Source organism: Carassius auratus, chromosome 3, assembly GCF_003368295.1.
Source record: "Carassius auratus strain Wakin chromosome 3, ASM336829v1, whole genome shotgun sequence".
Classification (NCBI taxonomy): domain Eukaryota; kingdom Metazoa; phylum Chordata; class Actinopteri; order Cypriniformes; family Cyprinidae; genus Carassius; species Carassius auratus.
In genome coordinates this window covers 8,292,099-8,311,595 of record NC_039245.1, presented here as the reverse complement: position 1 = coordinate 8,311,595, position 19,497 = coordinate 8,292,099, and the positions used below count along the sequence as shown (strand labels likewise).

Below are 19,497 nucleotides of genomic sequence, written 5' to 3'. Positions count from 1 at the left end.
GACAATAACATGCCAAAGTTGTACTTGTCAAACTTGATGAGAGTTTCAGGTCTAATAACAGCCAACACATGATAACTTCACTGAACAACACACAAAAACTCTTCTAGGTTCGAGGTCAGCACCACATCAAACAGAGCACATTCAACAATAAATGCAGCAGGGGTTACATGAAACCAGCACAAATGTCCCCTTGTGAGTGATCATTCTTCATTTCTTGAATGTACATACGGGTTGTATGATCACACACACACCCAGTAGAAGAACCCAAAAGTAAAAGCCCAGCTCTAAAGCCCAGCACATTCTCTCTCCATCCCACACATACATACACACGCTCACACCGGTTTAGCATTCTGTCCATCAGAGCAGAGGTGTATCTGGCTGGAGGCAGACATTGTATTCTGCGGCCGTTAACAGAGCAGAGACAGAAGCTGCGATTCACACAGACACGCACACACAAATGCATGCAGCAGTGGAGATGCGCTACGCTGGCTAATGCACGAGCGAGCGCTTACTCTTCTGCACATAGACACGCACACGTCCGTACGCGTGCATTGCAACACATCCCTGCCAGTCGACCCACTCCATCACTCCGGCTCGTTCCTTGCACACATGCGGCGCTCTCTCTAGACCACCTCTCTCCCTCTCTACCAACCATGAGAAAAACATGAAAACAGCCAATACCTGTAAATGAACCAGACGCTGCGATTCATAGGGCCTAGCGACGGCCAGGACGACGAGAGGGAGAGGGAGAGAGAGAGATCCTCCTCTCCGCATCCTCCCATCGCCATTTCCCCCCCCTCCTCCTCCTCCTCCTCCACCTCCTCCTCTTACTGCTGCTCCTCTTCCAGCCAGAGAACAGCAAGCGAGAGCCGTGCGAGGGGAGGAGAGGAGGAGAGAGAGACGGAGAGAGTGAGAACGAGGGCCTAGCTCTCCCAACCCTTTCATACTTAAGACGGAGAGAGAGAGAGAGAGAGAGAGAGAGAGAGAGAGAGAGATGGTTCACTGTGACTGCGACAGAGGAGGAGGGAGAGCTTGCAAGGCAAGGAGAAAGGGAGGGAGGGCGATATAGATGGACAGAGAGAGAGAATGTTTGGTTGGAAGACATGGTTTAGCATGAAAGAGGAGAGAAGTGATGTAATTTGATGAAGGGAGAGAGGGAGAGAGAGAGAGAGGGGCTTGAGGTGACTGAGTTTGTTTGCTGATTAGCTAATGCATGCATTGAATGTAAAGGACGCTAAGAGGCCATTCACACAGGAAGCGTTTTAGCATTTTAATAAAGCTAGGAACGAATGGCAGGTGTCTTGAGGCACGTTGTTACAGCATTTGAACTGTTTTAACACATCAGTCAAGCTCAAAAATGCAACACTGTTTATGACGTGAGATACTTAAAATAATCAGAAAGACGCAGCATAACGGTCACACGCATTCATCTAATGCCTGTTCACATAGAAAACAAACAACACATGGCTAATATGTGCCTATGCACGCCTGCTGCAGTATAGGAGATCAAAATGTTGGGAAGGTGCAACTGAAATGCCAAACACCAGTTTCACTGTCGCACACTCTGTCTCTCTTTACTCTTCCCTCTCATGTGCACATCTGCCTCTTCCTCTCTTCTTTAACAGCCGTGTGAGTTGAACAGAGTGATGTTTCTATCACTGCCTCCACTAGTCACTGTTTTCCCATTCATAAAACTGACAGCAGCGTTTAAGAGGTAGAGAGAGACAGGGAACAAGTGAGAGAGTGAGAGAGCACTCTCTAGTGCTCTTGTCAGGTAGCCGTAGAGCACTACAGCTCTGAACCACCATCCGCCTGTTACATCATCAGTATCACCAGCTACTGAATGAACATTTGTTTCTTATTACTACACATTTTTCATTGCTGTTGCTGCTTGTGGTCAAACCTTATTCACAAACTTTTTATTCATTGTATACCGACTGACACATAATACAGGAGTCTGAGTGAATGTGATATCTGGATTTTCTGTCATTTTGAAAATTCTGTAAATATAAATACAATTGTTAAGACAGAAAAAGTGTGAGTTTACCAACATTAATCATGGAATAAACACAAGGATAAATATTGTTTTAGTATTAGCCATATTAAGATAAATTTGCAGTAACATACCTAAATCATAGGATAATTAGACACACATGCTAAGTTTACTCAATTAAATGGTTAGCTGCTTTTCATTATGTGCATCTAGCATTGTTTTTTCCCCCTACTTTTACAACCAAACCCCATCCCATTTTCAGCCTCCAATCCACTAGCTGAGATAAAATGATGAAAAACTTTCATTTCCTAATAACTGACCAAAAACTTTTGAATGGTAGTGATATATTCCTAGTATACAGTATTTACAGTCTACAGTATTTTTATAGAAAAGCAAAACATACTCATCAAAAAAAAAAAAACACCTGTAAGCTTTTTTTGTCCTATTAATTACCTTGTCTAATACTTTGAAACCAGTTCTTAAATTAATTTTATGTAATTACGTTGGATAATATTTAGATAAAACATTTATATTCAGTTGAAAGAGATGACCATATTCCTTAGTAAAAAAAAATAAAATAAAAAAAATAATATATATATTGGTTTAAAATATTTTTTTAAACTTACATTCTAATGTACTAATGGGCATCAAAATCATGGGGTCTTAAATAATACTGCAAAAAAACATCCGGACCCACTTTATATTAAGTGGCCTTAACCACTATGTACTTACATTTTAATTAATAATTTAGTACAATGTACTTTTTGTGTAAATACATGTTTTTACATTGTACTTATATTTTTTTAAAAACTACATGTAATTGCATCTGTATTTAATTTCTGTAATTACATTTATAATTACACTGTTGACCCATACTTTACACCTTAACCCACCCTTAAACTTACCATACCTCCAACCCTCTCCCTAACCTTACCCCTATCCCACCTCAATAGCAGCAAAAGTGTTTTACAATACAATATGAACACAGTAAGTACATTGTACTTATTCTTTGATGTAAGTACATAGTAGTTAAAGCCACATAATATAAAGTGGGACCAAACATCCTATTAATTTTGCATTCCATAATGTATTTTATAAGTATTAATAACAAGAGTTACTGTAAAACCTTCAAAAATGTAAAGGATATTGTCTTATTAAGAAGTTAACTTTAAAATGCATAAAACAACACAGTAAGTATTTTTGAACAGTGTTTAGTATGACTGGTTTAAAATTAATAATTGAATAAAATAATATCCCTAATTACATAAAATGAATTATCTGTCAAAAAGTAATTGCAGAACCTGATTTTACCAAGCGAGACATGTTCCTGGGACAACATGTTTGTTGTCCCTGGAACAACATTGTGATTAACAAATCAGATTTGAAGAACCAGTTTATAGATTTTGTGAAGTTTACACTTAAAATCACTGTTTGGTGCTTGTACATCAGTGTCATTCATCTATCGTTTCTTCTGATTTTAGGGATTACTCATGGTTAGGGTTAGGTTTAGGTGTAGGGATATGGTCAAGAATATATTTTTGGAGTAAAATGTTGTTCCAGGGTCAACAAAATATGTTGACCTAGGAACACATCTAACTCAGCAAAATCAGGACATGCAAAAGTAATTGGGGTGTTAATGAGCTCAATGTTTGTAATGGTCTGAGAGTCTCTGGATGTTAATCAGACTAATAAGCAGACCATGGGTCAGTGACATTAGCCACCATGCTCTGGGTGCCATTGGTTCATGTTTGAGTAAACACTGTCCACAAGACAATAAGAGTGACAGAGATTCATAGAAATCTCATTAGCCATCACTAGATTGGACAGAGCCGAGAGACTGACCGTTAGTGCAGCTATGTGGATATTGCTCTTGTCTTTGGTGTATTTTTCATCCTCCTCTAAACCTGTTGCTCTGTTCCTGTCTCTGCACCATGGCAGATGCATACACTTCCACACCCATCTGCTTCCTCTTCTGCCTTCTGTCCATCTGACCTTTGTTCCTTCCTTTTCCTCTGCTTGTCCTCCCACACCTATCACACCCTGTCCCTCTCTGACCTTATTTTTTTCTGTCCTCTCTTATTATTATAGTCCTACACTGACACTGCCCCTTATTTCTGCAATGACCTTGAGTACAGGCCGAAAACCACTAAAATCATGCTGCCTTTTGTCAAAGGGATAGTTTACCGAAAATTAAAAATTTGTCATGACTGACTTACGCTGTTTTGTTTTTTTTCCTTTGGAACACAAAATGTCCAATCTGTACTTTTCCTTATAAGCACTAAGCACTTTTCCCTTACTTTCTTAGCAAGATTTTCAGTAAATCACAACTTTGAATATGAACCAGTGTTGTCTTTTTACACAAATGACAAAATGCTTCAAATGACAGAAATAGTGCACAAGTTGTAAACACAATGTTCCATTTCTGGAAAAAAATTTAAAAATATATATTTCAAGAGCCTACAATTCTAGTTTCAGTAAATTAAATTGCAATTAACAGATTCTCAGTTTTTTTTCCACTGCTTACACACAAAATTATTACTTGTCACAATTTCTAAAAACCTGACACTCAAACACCAGAACCACACACTAAATCTGCAAAACCATACACAAATTTTTGGCCTTTTACTCAGTTTTCAATTTCGTTAAACACTTTTTGCAAAACACAACACACAATTTTCCATGCAACACACAAAAATCTGACAGGAAGTTTCTTGATTTCCTTTTATAAACAAAACCAATCAAAATCCCACACTAATTAATCAGTGCCTCACACTAACTACTCACATGTGCAATAAAATTTTGCTTTTCTTAACATAAAGCAATCATAACTTTAGTAGTGGCCTATAAATAGGCCAAAGGTCAAGTAATAGGTTTTGGACAAAGGATGCAAACAAAGCAGACAGAGTAAGAGGAGTTGGAGGGAGAGCCAGAGGATGAGTTCGACTAAGAGGAGTTGGAAGGGGAGCAAGTGGAGGAAGAGGACGAGTCAGAAATTGAGGAGGATAAGGAACAAGAAGAGTGGTTTTGAATGAGATTAGGGCTAAAGTCCACCCTAATTTGAGTAGATTTACTTTATAATTCAAACCTTTAGAAATGAGAACCGGTATGTAACAATCTAATGTAATGTACACATGTTCTAATGTACACATAATATATATATATTTTTTTACCATAACAAACAATAGGCCTACACTGTAAAAAATTTCTTGTTGTTTTTACAAAAACTTTTTGGCAGCTGTGGTTGCCAGAATAATTTTGTAAAAATACAGAAAACTGTAAACACATTTACGTCAAAAACTGTTAATTTTACAATATAAAGCTGTAATTTACAAACAAGAAAATGTGAATATAAACCAGTAAATTCAACAACACACAAAATTAAATCTGTTTTGTACCTTGAAAATACTGACAACCACCATAATAATAAAGATGGTACTGTATAAGAGAAAGCCACATGAAGTATCAAAGCTCATCACAAGTAGCTTCACCACAAGCAGAAGTATATATTAACATATAGAAGGTTCACATTTATGGAAACACAAAACACCATCATGGTAACACACGTGTTACTTAAATAATGCAAAAAACTTTCATTAAGCAACAGAAGATGTAACATAAAGCTCAAATGTACATAACTGATAACAAGAACTATTTAAAAACATGATTATTTAAACAAAATACTTTCAAACGTGGAGTGTCACGCAGGGAATTCTGGGAATATCAGTTTACAGTTTTAGACTGTAAATTATACATTGATTTGTTCTTTTTTTACTTCTAAAAGCTGTATAATTAACAGAATTTTACTGTAAATTTACATTAAATGCTTTGTTAGATCTTTTACAGTTTTTCCCTGTATATAGTACGGGAACTTACTGTTAACCTATTATCAGTTTTTTTCCGTAGCGTTTTTACAAAATTTTACAGTTAAAATTACACTTATTTTTTACAGTGTATACTATAATAAATATATTTGGTAACACTTTAGAATAAGGTTCCATTAGTTAATGTTAGTTAATTCATTAATTAACATGAACAAACAATGAATAATACATTTATTACTGTATTTATTCATCTTCGTTAATGTTAGTTAATGAAAATACAGTTATTCATTGTTAGTTCATGGTAATTCACAGTGCATTAACTAATGTTAACAAGCACAACTTTTGATTTAAATAATGCATTAGTAAATGTTGAAATTAACATGAACTAAGACTTATAAATGCTGTAGAAGGATTGTTCTTGCTTAGTTCATGTTAACGAAAGTAGTTAACTAACATTAACTAATGGAACCTTATTCTAAAGTGTTACCATATATTTTACTGTAGTACCCTTGCATTCATTTACTACAGTGCATTGCATTTGTCACAGTTTGGTAAGGTATCAAGAGAGAATATAGCATGTGACGTGGATGACGTATGTTTTTCTTTTCAAACTGTGTACACTAATACTACATTAACAACCACAAAGAGCAAAAAATAAATAAATAAATAAAGTTTGGTTTAAATTTTGCTTTTGTTTTTACTTTATATATTCAACAGCTCTCTCCCAATTACATTCAATCATGTACATGTGAGATTTTAAAAGAAGAGCTTTAGGTTTTGAATAACAGTGTGTATTAAATATAACATTATGGTAAAGGTGTTTACAACGTAAGACAAATGTTTGCTTTTGAAATATGTTTGTGATATTTTGACTGTGGTGTTTCATTTTGAAAGAGATGTGAGGCATTTTGCATCTTCTGTGTGCAATTCTTGAATTTGTGTGTTAAGTTTTGAAAAAAAGAGGAAAACTTTGGAAAATGTGGGTAAGCAGTTGAAAAAAACTGTAATAAGCTTTGAATGTTCTGAGAGGTTTAGTAAAAGCTGAATATTCTTCGGGGTTATCACTCTTTTTAACCAATGCATTTTCATGACATTGATGATATATATACGTATGTGTGTATATATAGTAGTGGTGGGCTGTTATTGGCATTAACGTGCTGCGTTAATGTAAGACTCTTATCAGGCGATAAAAAAATATCGCTGTTAATCTATTCTCAAAGTTGGGTTGGGAGCAGGGTCTATACTACACGAGCTATGATGACTTTCACCTTAATATTTAAGCGTGAATGTATACCTAGCCGAATCTGTAGGGGGCAAGAATGAGTCTTTGAACCTGTGTGTATGCCTACTGTGAAATTACCACATCAAACGTGACATGCTAACATGGATGCAGCTAAGGTGATGCCGGGTTTGCTTCAGGGAATTTTGTTTATTAAAACACCGCGTGAATGCTGGAAATCCGTTAACATGGGTGCGTTAAAAAAAAAGAAATGCATACGCACTGGAGACGGATAATGTGTGAAAAAGGCGTACGTTTATTTGCACCTTGTGCAATGTGGAATTTGTTTACAGCTTTCTCAAGCACTTTGTGATGCATTTTGGAAACAGGAGATGAGCCCCTTGTCTAATGCACCACCTAGCTTGAGAAACCTATTCTCAAAGACTTAACGTTACTTTTATTCATTTCAATCTAGATTAATTCCAAGATTACAGTGAGATTAATATAGATTAAAGAAATTAATCTATGCCCACCACTAATAATATATATATGTATGTATGTATGTATATATATGTGTGTGACCCTGGACCACAAAATATTAAGTGTCAATTTGTCGAAATCTGAATGAATAAGCTTTCCATTGATGTATAGTTTGTAAGGATCTGACAATATTTGGCCAAGATACAACTATTTGAAAATCTGGAATCTGAGGCCGAAAAAATAAATAAAATAAAAATTAAATTTAGAAAATCACATTTAAAGTTGTCTAAATTACTATAAAGTACTTAGCAATGCATATTACTAACCAAAAAGATTTGATATATTTACGATAGGAAATTTACAAAATATCTTCATGGAACATGATCTTTACCAGAGACAGTTTATAATAGACATTCCACTTCCACAATTCTCAATACAACTAAAACCCCTAACGGCAAAGATGGCGGTTGTGTGCACATGTCCCGCCCCTCCCCCTGGAAAGTCAATCATCTGCTTTTAACAGTCAAGCCGGGAAAACATTTAAGCCTATCGTCTGGTTCCACTGATGTATGCGCACAGTTAAGGAACCCTTGCACATGCGTAGTAATAACTTATGGGGGAAAAGGCATCTTAAACCTTATTTTGGGGCAAAGTCATCAACATTTTTCGGCGATTTTTATCATATTGCACTGCTGTTCCTATAGATGCTGTTTTTATGTCCCGGTGACCAGTGAAAGTGCAGTTCTGACTCTCTGCCCATTCATTTAGATAGGAGCTGGTCTTGTTATTCTGAAATAGCTGCCCGGAGGCATTGCCAAGATTGGCGCCCGAGTGGCACGACTTGCCTGAAAGGACTTTGTCTTTACTTAATATCCTAATGATTTTTGGTATAAAAGAGGAATCTATAATTTTGACCCATACAAATGTATTTTTGGCTATTGCTACAAATAACTATACCCCAGCGAAAAGGCTTGTTTTGTGGTCCAGGTTCACACACACACACACACACACACACACACACTGAACTGCCCTACACTGAAAAAAAAAAGGTATTTAACTTGTCTATTCTAAATGAACTTGTTTTAGGTCCAAAATATTATTTAATAACACTGAATCAACCAAAATATATTAAACTAACTTTACTTTAAAACCAAAGAGCAGCTTGGTCATTCGGCTAAACTTCTCATAGGGTTTTGGATCAAAATTATTACAGAATTATCAATTTGGGTTGAACTATCCCTTTAAAAACAAGCACACAGATGTACCCACCAGACCCCTCCCCCTCCCCCTGTCACCTCCCTCTCCTTTAACAATCTCTGTAAACAAAGCGGAACCTATGAATGAAGGTGGAGAGAGAGCGAGGGAATCGAAAGAGGGAAACGCAGCCATGCATCTCTCAGGAGAAACACAGTCAGGCATGAGAGAACTGAGAAGAGAAAGACACGGACAAGAAGAGGACGAGAGCTAAAGCGGAGAGAGAAAAAAAATAACTCACATCATCTCTGTCAAAGCCTCTTTCGTTGGATGTCGATGCTGGTCCTCGCTGCCCTCCCCCTCCGTCTCCCTCTGCCTCCTTCGCTCTCTACGGCATTGCTGGATCCACAATCTACTGCTTTATTCTACCACTTTCTACAACTCTCACACTCTTTCTGTCCTCCAGCATGGTAGACTACACCACACCGCTGTTCATTCAGAGTATGTGTGTGATGAAGGGAGAGAGAGAGAGAAAGAGAGGAGGGGAGAAAGAACCAGAGCAAGAGCGAGCAGAAGAGAGGGAGAATCAGCAGGATAGAGGGGGTAAGGAAGTGTGGATAGTGGCAGAAGGCATATTTGTGCCTGTACAGTACAGTATGTATTAGTACACGTGTTCCTTTATCTGTATCGATGCCAGAAAACTTGCTGACATGTTTTCAGTGAAAGACTGCACAGCCGTGTTTGTGAGGACTCGTTCTGTGAACTTCTACCTGAAATTATACTGTACGTCCTTGACCCTATTACGCAGATCACTGGCCTATAAAGAGATCACGTGCGCTGGGAAGGGAAAAAGAGAGTGCTGCAGGGTGCTCAGGGACAGGGACGCTGGAATTGTGACACAGTTGAGCTCGCACAGATCGAAGGAAGACAAGGAGCAGAGAAGGATGATGCAGAGAGAGGAAGCTGCTATTAAAAATGACTCTGCAAGGGAAGGACAATGATAGAGGAGGATTCAGTGATGTGTGGGGCTGAGATGAGAGGCTGGAGAAACAATAGAGACAGCTTGATGAACAGAAAGAAAGAATGTTTGTATAGCATTTAATCTAGGCTAATATAATCTTGCAATTATATTTTTTATTGTTATTTGGTGTGTGTGTGTGTGTCATCTCTATCTATCTAGACACTAAAATGCAAAATGCATGATCAAAAAAAAAAGTTTGAATGCATGTTTCAAACTTGTATAAAGCCTTATGTGCCAAAAAGTTTTTTTTTTCTTCCTTTGGTCATGTCAATAGTTGCAAGATGCTTCTGTATTCATTTATTCATCCATGCATTCATCCCTTTCTTCCTCGCTCTCTCTCTCTTTGCCTTCCTCTTTAGTGCCCTTCATAGTCTGACCTCCAGATGGAGTCACCACAGGGGTGGGAGGGTGATGGAGAGAATATGAAAGAGCGCAGGGGGTGAGTAAAATGGGAGGAATTAAAAGAGAGAGAGAGAGCGCAAGGGAAAGTTTGAGCGGGACAAGGGGATGACAAAGCCAAAAATAGAGGGGTGAAAAAAATTATTAGAAACTGAAAACAGTAAAAAGTATCAATTTGTGTGTTTTTTAGTGTATTTCTACATGTGCTGAATGGGAGCAAGTAAGTGTGACCAACAAGATTCAGACTATAAATTAAAAAATATGATTTCTAATGTGTATATTTGTATGTAAATAATTTGCTAGGCTTGTATTATGTTGTCTTGCAGGCTGCTGGGATGAGATGAGTGTGAACTCTCTTCATGACTGGGACAGAATGAAATCATGAAGCAGCTTTATGTTTACTGTGAGGTGCTAATGAAAAGAGCACAGCAGTGTTAATTTAGCAGCACACGACAGACTGAGAGAGAGTGAGTCAGATTACAACATTGCCACCAAAAACAGACAAAACAGTCTTGCGCAAAGTGTTTAATTTCACGGTGCTGTCACTTAAATTCAAAGGGTCTGGGACAATATTTTAAGTCCCACCCTTCTCCCTAAGGCCTAGTGAGTAGGCTACACCATAAAGGACCTCAGTAGCTCCCCACGTTTCCCCAAGCCCCTGAAAATGGCCCTTGGTAGACAACTCATTTTATGTGAACCATCCTACAAAAGTAGATTGCTGATGATTTAGGGGCCATTTACACAGAATGCATTTTTGAATTAAAAAATTTGAGATGGAGGGCAGTGGAATGAAAAATAAAGGTCTAGAGATACGGTTTTTAAAAGCTGAACTTTTTAAACTTGTTCTGTATTGTTAGATGTGACAAAAGAGAGCTGCGTCAAACACATTCCCCTAGTGCATGTTCACAGAGAAAACATTCCAATATGAAAAGCAGGATACTAAAATGCAAAAATGTGTTTTAATTGAAAATGAATGGCACCTTACCCTATCAAAAAAAAAACAAAAAAAAAAAACATATATCTAAAAAAATATACATTAAAATATATAAGTATAAAAAAAAAAAATAAGTAAATAAAAAATCCTCTTGTTTTCAATCATTTGTTAACTTATTTTTCAGTCTTAGAATAAATCTTAGATATATGTAGAAAAATATTAAGTGTTGATTGGAAAACAATTAAACAAACAAAAAAGACCAAAATACTTAATAAAAAGTATAAAATTAATTATTCAATACTTTTTATGAAAATGTATGCATTTAGCAGACACTTTTATCCAAAGTGAGTGCATTCAGGCTATCAATTATGAAACAGATCTTAAAGGAACAGTAACATAAAGAGAAATAACCTCCTTTAATGGAAAATACAAGAAGATATTTTGGCTTTTTTGAAGTGAAAAGCCATCAAAACTGTGTTGTTGTTGTTGTTGTTTTTGCAGGACAATTAAAGTCCTATAGTTTGTAACAAAATAAGAGTACATTATGACAGAATTTTCATTTTTGGTTGAACTGACCCTTTAAGTTAATTACTGAACAGTAGCCTTCATCTATTACAGGAACAGTTCCCTGAAGCAACCTGTTAGGACTGGGCGGTATATGGAGTTTGGACAATATATTTTTTTTAAATAAATGATATGGTATGAGGCAATACCATTTATATCGATATACTTTGCTACAGTTTGATAAGAGTGCATCTGAAAAGTAGAGGAGGACACAGAGTGAGCTGTTCTGTGTAATCCAGTTAAGTGCATAATCCAGTTTGTCCTAAACATGAGACATGCTTTATATGAAGGGCTTTAAATGGGTCATATAATGCGATTTCAAGTTTTCCTGTCTCTTTGGAGTGTTACAAGCTGTTTGTGAATAGATAAGATCCCTAAAGTTGCAAAGACTAAAGTCTCAAATCCAAAGAGATATTCTTTATAAAAGTTAAGACTTGTCCACGCCCTCCTAAAACAGCTCGTTTAAACACGCCCCCACATGTTTATTTCACAATGTCGGAAGATTTGCATAACATCATCCAAATGTTCATGGAAAGAAAGAAGTCATAACTTTTATTCTCTCTGTTGCATCCGGTGCCATGTTGTAAAGACACTGTGTTTCATTGTGAAAGCGAAAATACTTTGTTTTGGCCTTCCAAAGAGGACACATCTAGAAAATCAGTGGTTAAGTTGTATTTACAACACTGATCCAGAACAGTTCAACCCAAATATTCAGATGTGTGCAGCACATTTTATGGAGGACTGTTTCCTGATCCTGGGAGAGTAGACTACAATGCAGGTTGTTCTGACTCACAGTCTGTAAGTACTTTTCCATATGTAAAGGATTTGCCACTGATGATTCAAACACAAGTTTTGAGCAGTGAAGAGTAGCGCTTGTTGTTTGTCGTTTTGATTCAAAACACAACATGTATAAAGACAGTATAAGTCATTATAATCAGTAATAATGTCTCCACTGGATGTAAAGAATGGCTGATTTGTAATGGGTTTTATTGTTTTTGTCTTTTTTCGTGTTGGTGTTTTGACCAGGACATGCATCACAGTATGTTAAGGGGCCTAACATTTCCATCACACGCTTGAGGCATTAGGCCAATCACAAAGCACTAGATAGCAGAAAGTCTGGGCATAGAGGAGAAACAATAATGTACAGTATGTGAAAAATAATTTGTATTTGAACCTTAAACCACATAAAAACATTTCATTACACCAAATACACAAAATAATGTTCTTTTTAGCAAGATCATATGACCCCTTTAAAATAGCTCATAAGATATAGTTATCATAGTTTAAAGCAACTCAGATGCTCTGACATATAACTGATTGCATGTGCTGCTGACAGGCTAACTGCACTGTTTAATGCATTAGAGATGTGCTGTCTTCCTCAGTGCATAACTTACATTTCACAGGTATATGCTCCATGGAAGTGTCTCCATTTTGCTGTCAGGAGTGCATGTGCCTTCTGTATGTGATTATCCGCTAAACTTCACAAGACTTCAGTATGCAAACACCGCCACGTGCATGCGCACCAAACAGCCCCAGCGCAATGATTTTGACTAACACACACACACACACACACACACACATATATATATATATATATATATATATATATATATATATATATATATATATATATATATATATATATATATATATATATATATATATATATATATATAGCTAAAATATTTGTCGTGGATATTGTAATGGGGTCATCAAAATATACTGCAATTTATTTTATTTATTTATTTTTTCATTTTTAGTTTAGTGAATTTAACTTCTGCTTCAAAAATAATTATCTTTGTTTTTAGATGTTTTAGATGTCAGAAATGTTACAACAATGTTAGAAGGTAATGTGATTTTACCCCCTTTTCGAATAATATATAGCATAACCTATATATATATATATATATATATATATATATATATATATATATATATATATATATATATATATATATATATATATATATATATATATATATATATATATATATAAATTAAAGTTTTAAACTGTAAAATGCCCTTAATGTACACTTAGTACAATACACTTACTTACAGGAAACATAAAATTTTAATCGCAGTGGCTAAATGTAAAGTAGTGTAGTTCAATTCATTATCACATTCTTCAGTGTCAGTCTCAGCTATTTAATTCTGAAATTAATTTAACATAGCAGTCTCCCATCTGACTTTCAAAACCAGCCTCACAGGCCACAAATATAAAGAGGCATAAATCACACATTGGTATCTCCATCTCCATGCCCATCAGTCTATCACTAGAAAAGGTGCTAAGGCCTCCTCAGGTGAGTCACTGCCAATGGCAGCATTTCAAAAGAACTGACAGAAAGCTATCCACGTGCTGAACGAAACTCAGTCAAACCCATGAGACATGCAAGAAGATAATAAAGATCAAAATCACAGTTTCTGATAGCGATGATAAAATAATCTCCATAGGAAGAAATATGTATCTTGCAAAAAACGAGCATTTTAGATGTTTCCTAACTACCAGCAAGAATTCCTTTGATCGCAATTTTTACAGTCATTTTTTTTTTTTTGCTTTAATTTTTGTATTTCATGCTTTAGTGAGTATTATACACTGGTCCCCTAGCTAAATCAGCACCAAACCAGCATAAACAAACTCTAAACTGGTTTTCTTAGCAAAAAGTCCTTCATTACATCATCAACATCAACGTATCAGCAATGCACATCCATAAATTCTTAAAGTGTTCTTACCTGGGCGCATCAAAGCTGTCGTAGGATCCAACAGTGTAATGTCGGAAGAGTCGCTTGGCTCTGTCACTGCGGCTCTCTGAAAGACGCACACACAACCGCATCCACATCATCATGAGATTGGGTGTGTGAGGGGGCAACTACAGCATGACAAGAAAATACATGTCTGACTTGAAGTTTCCCACTCTGACAGAGCATGGTGGCCCAAACCACAGTGAGTTTAGCCAGCGTGAAATGAAACAATCGGTCTCTCTCACACTCCAGTAGTGCTGTAAACTATTAATAGTCATCATACAGTAGCTGCTCTCCCTCACCAAGTCTGACATCACAACATCACAGAGATGCAGTGGCAGTCCTACTGTCCTACACCTCCATCTGGGACTATCAATATGACAGCTCTGAGTGTAGTGTGGATGTCTTTGATACTTATAACGTGTGTAATGTTTGTGTTTGTGTGTGTGTGTATGAGGAATCTCACCTGAACGAGGCTCCAGGCTCCGGAGAGCCACCTCCTCTACGCAGTCAGAGGGGAACCAGCCCGTGCGCCCTCGAACCGTCCCCTCCCAGTAGCCTCCTTCACCCACACTCAACACTGAGAGAATCAAGAGAGAAAAACAACAGTGTATGTGTGTGTGTGTGAGCAGTAAACATATGAAGAGTGTACAGCAACAAAAACACATTATATAGACCAGAAGCGTCGTGACCAGACACATTTATGAGCCAAGTGGATTTTGAACTACCATATTTCATATTTAAGTTCCAAAATTATGGAATGTAAAAAAGTTTTTGTTTAAATGATGTGGCTGAAATCAGTCATTATGTCTGTATTTGTTATGTCCAAGCGAGTTCTTCAAGTCCTTCCACTGATTACTTGAAATTGTATGACTTGACATTTTCAAGTTATCATAAAGGAATGTTTTTTAATACATGGGTACAATGCTCTGCCATGACATTTTAAGCTTGACGTCGACTAGTCGCTGGTCCTACAGAGGGCGCAACAGGATAAGAAATATTTGAAGGACTTCCACATTTACACTCCGTTTCCAGACAGTTAAAATGACAAATAAACGTATACTCTGAAAAGCTCAACAAAACATGTGTATTATGTGTATTTAAAATGTCCATCTTTGTTCTTGTTTTTTAATAACAAAAAAAAAAAAATAACCTACATATCTTTCATTCTTCTTTACTTTATTTTTATTTATTTATTTATTTAAATAATGAAATTAGTTCGGCTGTAATGCTCAGACAACTTGCAAAATAGTAAAACCAACATGACAAAGAATTGCTATAAAATTGCAAATTGTAATTTTCCTGAAAAAAAAAAAAAATAGTGATATGATATTTTTTCCGTATTGCCCACCCATAATTAATTCACATGACTTTGTATGATTGTTCCATGTACAGGCTGCTGGGAAGAATTTAAGGCACAGCTCTTGAAATTAACGGATTTGAAACATATATAGTTGTGCACAAATCTTTAAAGCCTAAAAAAATACATCTCAGATTTGAATCCAACTCAATGGTGGACCTCCCTTTCTAAACTAGAGAAATTTATATTGATACATTTACATTCATACCTATAACACTATCGTTCTTAAAGGTTTGGGGTCAGTAAAATGTTTTTAAAAGAAGTCTTGTATACTAACCAAGGCTGCATTTATTGAATTTCATTGAATGAAAAAATACAGTTAAAAAATAATTTAATAACATTTAAAATAACTTTTGCTTTGTTTTGATGAATAGAAAGTTTTCAGAAAAAACATATTTGAAATAGAAATAATTTGCAACACTACAGTATATATGTCTTTACTGTTGCTTTTAATCAATTTGATCGATGTGTCTTTGCTGAATTAAAGTATTCATATATTTTAAAAAATTACTGACCCCATGCTTTTGAACAGTAGTGTACATATATTTATAAAGAATTTTTCAACAACTTTCAGCATTTTACTATATTTCTCAGGCCTGAAAATGACAGTTTCAAAATAACTTAATATTTGACCTTGGAATTCCTGTATAAATTGTAAGGAAATATTTTTTAGATGAATGTGCACCTACATAACCATCAAGACTGTTTTTCTTTTTCTTTGGTTTTATCTTATCGTACCTGGTTCCCCCTTAAAAGACATAGGTGCATAATGCCCCTGATACACACTCACAAACACCATCTCAGGGATACACAGACAAATTGAATCACAAATTGCATGCAAAATCACTATCACTTAGGAGTTTATTAATACATGATGAAACATGCATATATGCAAGCTATGGTGACAGATCTAAACATGAACTCTAGGATTAAACGCACACACACACGTACACACACTCGCATGCACGTTGACATTCCTCGCAAACAAACATATACTGACATACCAACATATATCACCAGAATACATACACAGACAACGTTTATCCACACCTGTGAAAAACATACAGAAACAAACACACATTTAATGGTATTCTTGCTGATATATATATACGCACACTTTCACACAACGCACATCAGTGTTCCTGTCCAGACACACTCACGCACACACACACACATCCATTCACCTTTGACTTTGTCTCCCTTGTTGAAGCTGATCTCGCGGTCCCCCAGGGCGGAGTGTGAGCGGGTGGCCACAAACACACGGCCAGGCACGGCACTGTAGAGACGCCGCCGCTGCCCGCTTGCTGTGCCCTGACTACTGATAGAGCCCACCCTGTACAAAGGCACACCAATCAAACAACAGGGTTAACATTCATTTATTCACATTTATTACCGGTTCTACTTATTCAGGTGTCCGTCTTCATTGGACGTGAATCTGGATGATGAGTTCACTGAATGACAAGTTATAACCTTGTACTTTCTACTCTCTTTTTCTCACCCTTGTCTTCCCCGTGTTTGCCGGCTCCGATCGTCTCGGTCGCCTGTTCGGCCACGGGACGGGGAACGGGTTCGGACTCCACGGGGACTGCTGGAGCTACGCAAGGTGCCACCATGCTTTAGACCCTGACAGATACACAAAAACACGATGAGTAACAATGAAAGTTTTAACATAAATACGAAAAATAACAATTAAAGTTTGTGTCCGTCTGAAGGGTCAAAGTTAGCATGGCTGATTAGCATTGACCAGTTAGCCTCTTATCTTTCATGCTAATGGACAGCTTTTATGAATTCAATTTTTAAATGTATAATTTTCACATTTTACATATTTTGCCATATAATAAGTATTTATTTAAAATTATTTAAACTATATTACTATTAAAAAGTCTGGGGTCAGTAATTTTTTAAAAATGTTTTTCAAAGAAAATATACTTACCAACGCTACAATTATTTGATCAAAAATACAGTAATTATTGTGAAATACTATTTTATACAATTTAAAAGAACTTTTATTTTATTTTAATACATTTTCAAATGTAACTTATTCCTGTGATGGCAAAGCAGAATTTTCATCAGCAATTGATCATTCACAAACTGTTTTGGTGCTTAAGAAATATTTATTATTATAATCAATGTTAAGAACAATATATATATATATATATATATATATATATATATACATTTTGAATGGCAGTATTTGCTCACAAAAAACTAAAAGAAAGAAATAATAATTTACTTGCACGGAGACAAGGCTTGATCCAGCAGCATTGGGAAAAGCGATCCAGTCTGGCACATTCATGCTGTTGTCACTGTTGGCCCGCAAGAAGGGATGAGGATGGGGCAATCCAAGAGTACGAGAACTCTCCCTTCTCTGGGGGGCATACTTTGGAGACTCCAAAAAGGGAACTGGCATCAAATCAGGAGAGAAACAGTAATACAGAGAGAGAACAGATACCAAGAGACACAGAAATACGCTCCAATTGCCCAATAATTTCCTGCAAAATTCACTTCACAGGATATTTGGCCATCTTAAGGGCAGGTGTGGTATGTACTCGATGATGTTGCAAAGCATTACAAATGAAGTGAACTTCAACAGATCCCCTGCTGAGTGTGTACTAGGGAGCAGTGAACTGTTAGGGACTATATGAGTCACAAGAATGCTAAAGAAGCTCCAAATGTCACACTGTTTGAAGAACCAATCAATTATCTCACACAGAATAAAAATACCGGCACAACCAAATAAATCTCTGCTCCTTACCTACGTCTGATTCACGATGGTTTTTAATGATTTCTCCCAGCTCAAAATGGCCAGACATCACAGCCACCTAGAAAAGAAGTTCACACACGCACTTAATATTTGCATCTGTGAATGACGCACAGGGCTTGGGAATAACACAATATTAAACACACACAGGCATTAACTTCCTTTCATATAAAACGCATGATCACAGTCACAGCTGGCTCTGTAAGTAAAACTCTTTAATTATTAACCGGTTAATAATATGCAGAACGTTGAAAAACAAACCTAAATAACAATCTGCAAGTGTCTCACTCTCATTATTACCTGGAAGGAGGTCTGCCCGCTGTTATTCTTTGTGTCCTTATTGGCTCCTCGATACAGCAGAATGCGGGCACAACTCTCCTAAATGGTGAAATTAGACAATAACAGTCTAAAGACATTGAAGCCATCGGATGCTGGCCAAAATATAACAAGCATTATACATCATTCAACTTTAGTACCCTGGTAAATAAACCACTTGTACACAAAATAATGAAATCTTCACAGGGATCTTTTAAGCATCACTGGAAAGGTGAATAGCCAAACAACACTAAACCAACACTAGTCAGAACAAACCAGCATGAAAATTCATGCTGGTATAAGATAGATATTTTCAACATGAGATTTTATTATTTGGCGTGGTGTTTTTATTTATTTTTTAATTTATTTTTTTGTGGCAGGACCAGAAGTTTTACCTTGTTATATAAAGCAGATATGTGCAGGGCAGTGTTTCCTGAGGCATTTTGGGATGAGGAGTCTGCACCATAAAAAAGCAGGTGCTCTAAGTGTTGAGAATTCCCATTTTGACAAGCCTGGAGAAAGAGAGAAGGGGGGGTGGGGGGGTAAAAGAAGGAGAGGAGAGGATATGAGAGTTTATTCCAAAATACAGTGTAATGTTTGTTCTATGAAACATTATTACAAATTTAATACATGTAGACTTTATTTTATTACTGTGTATGCTGATTTACTCCTTATGTAAAATATTACCACAGTTTAA

The 19,497-nt window shown here is 36.4% G+C and overlaps 1 protein-coding gene across 8 annotated transcripts in view; it reads right to left on the bottom strand.

Annotated features, from left to right (window-relative positions):
* Positions 1-19,497, bottom strand: part of LOC113046396 (SH3 and multiple ankyrin repeat domains protein 1-like) — a 92,570-nt gene that overhangs the window by 25,766 nt on the left and 47,307 nt on the right. For all 8 annotated transcript variants that reach the window (XM_026207295.1, XM_026207261.1, XM_026207256.1 and 5 more), the window contains 8 exons: positions 19,196-19,312; positions 18,786-18,863; positions 18,480-18,546; positions 17,958-18,127; positions 17,223-17,347; positions 16,909-17,057; positions 14,831-14,944; positions 14,356-14,431 (listed from right to left, as the gene is read on the bottom strand). In XM_026207295.1, the coding sequence (XP_026063080.1) occupies positions 14,356-14,431; positions 14,831-14,944; positions 16,909-17,057; positions 17,223-17,347; positions 17,958-18,127; positions 18,480-18,546; positions 18,786-18,863; positions 19,196-19,312 (896 nt within the window). The remainder of the gene's footprint in view (positions 1-14,355; positions 14,432-14,830; positions 14,945-16,908; positions 17,058-17,222; positions 17,348-17,957; positions 18,128-18,479; positions 18,547-18,785; positions 18,864-19,195; positions 19,313-19,497) is intronic.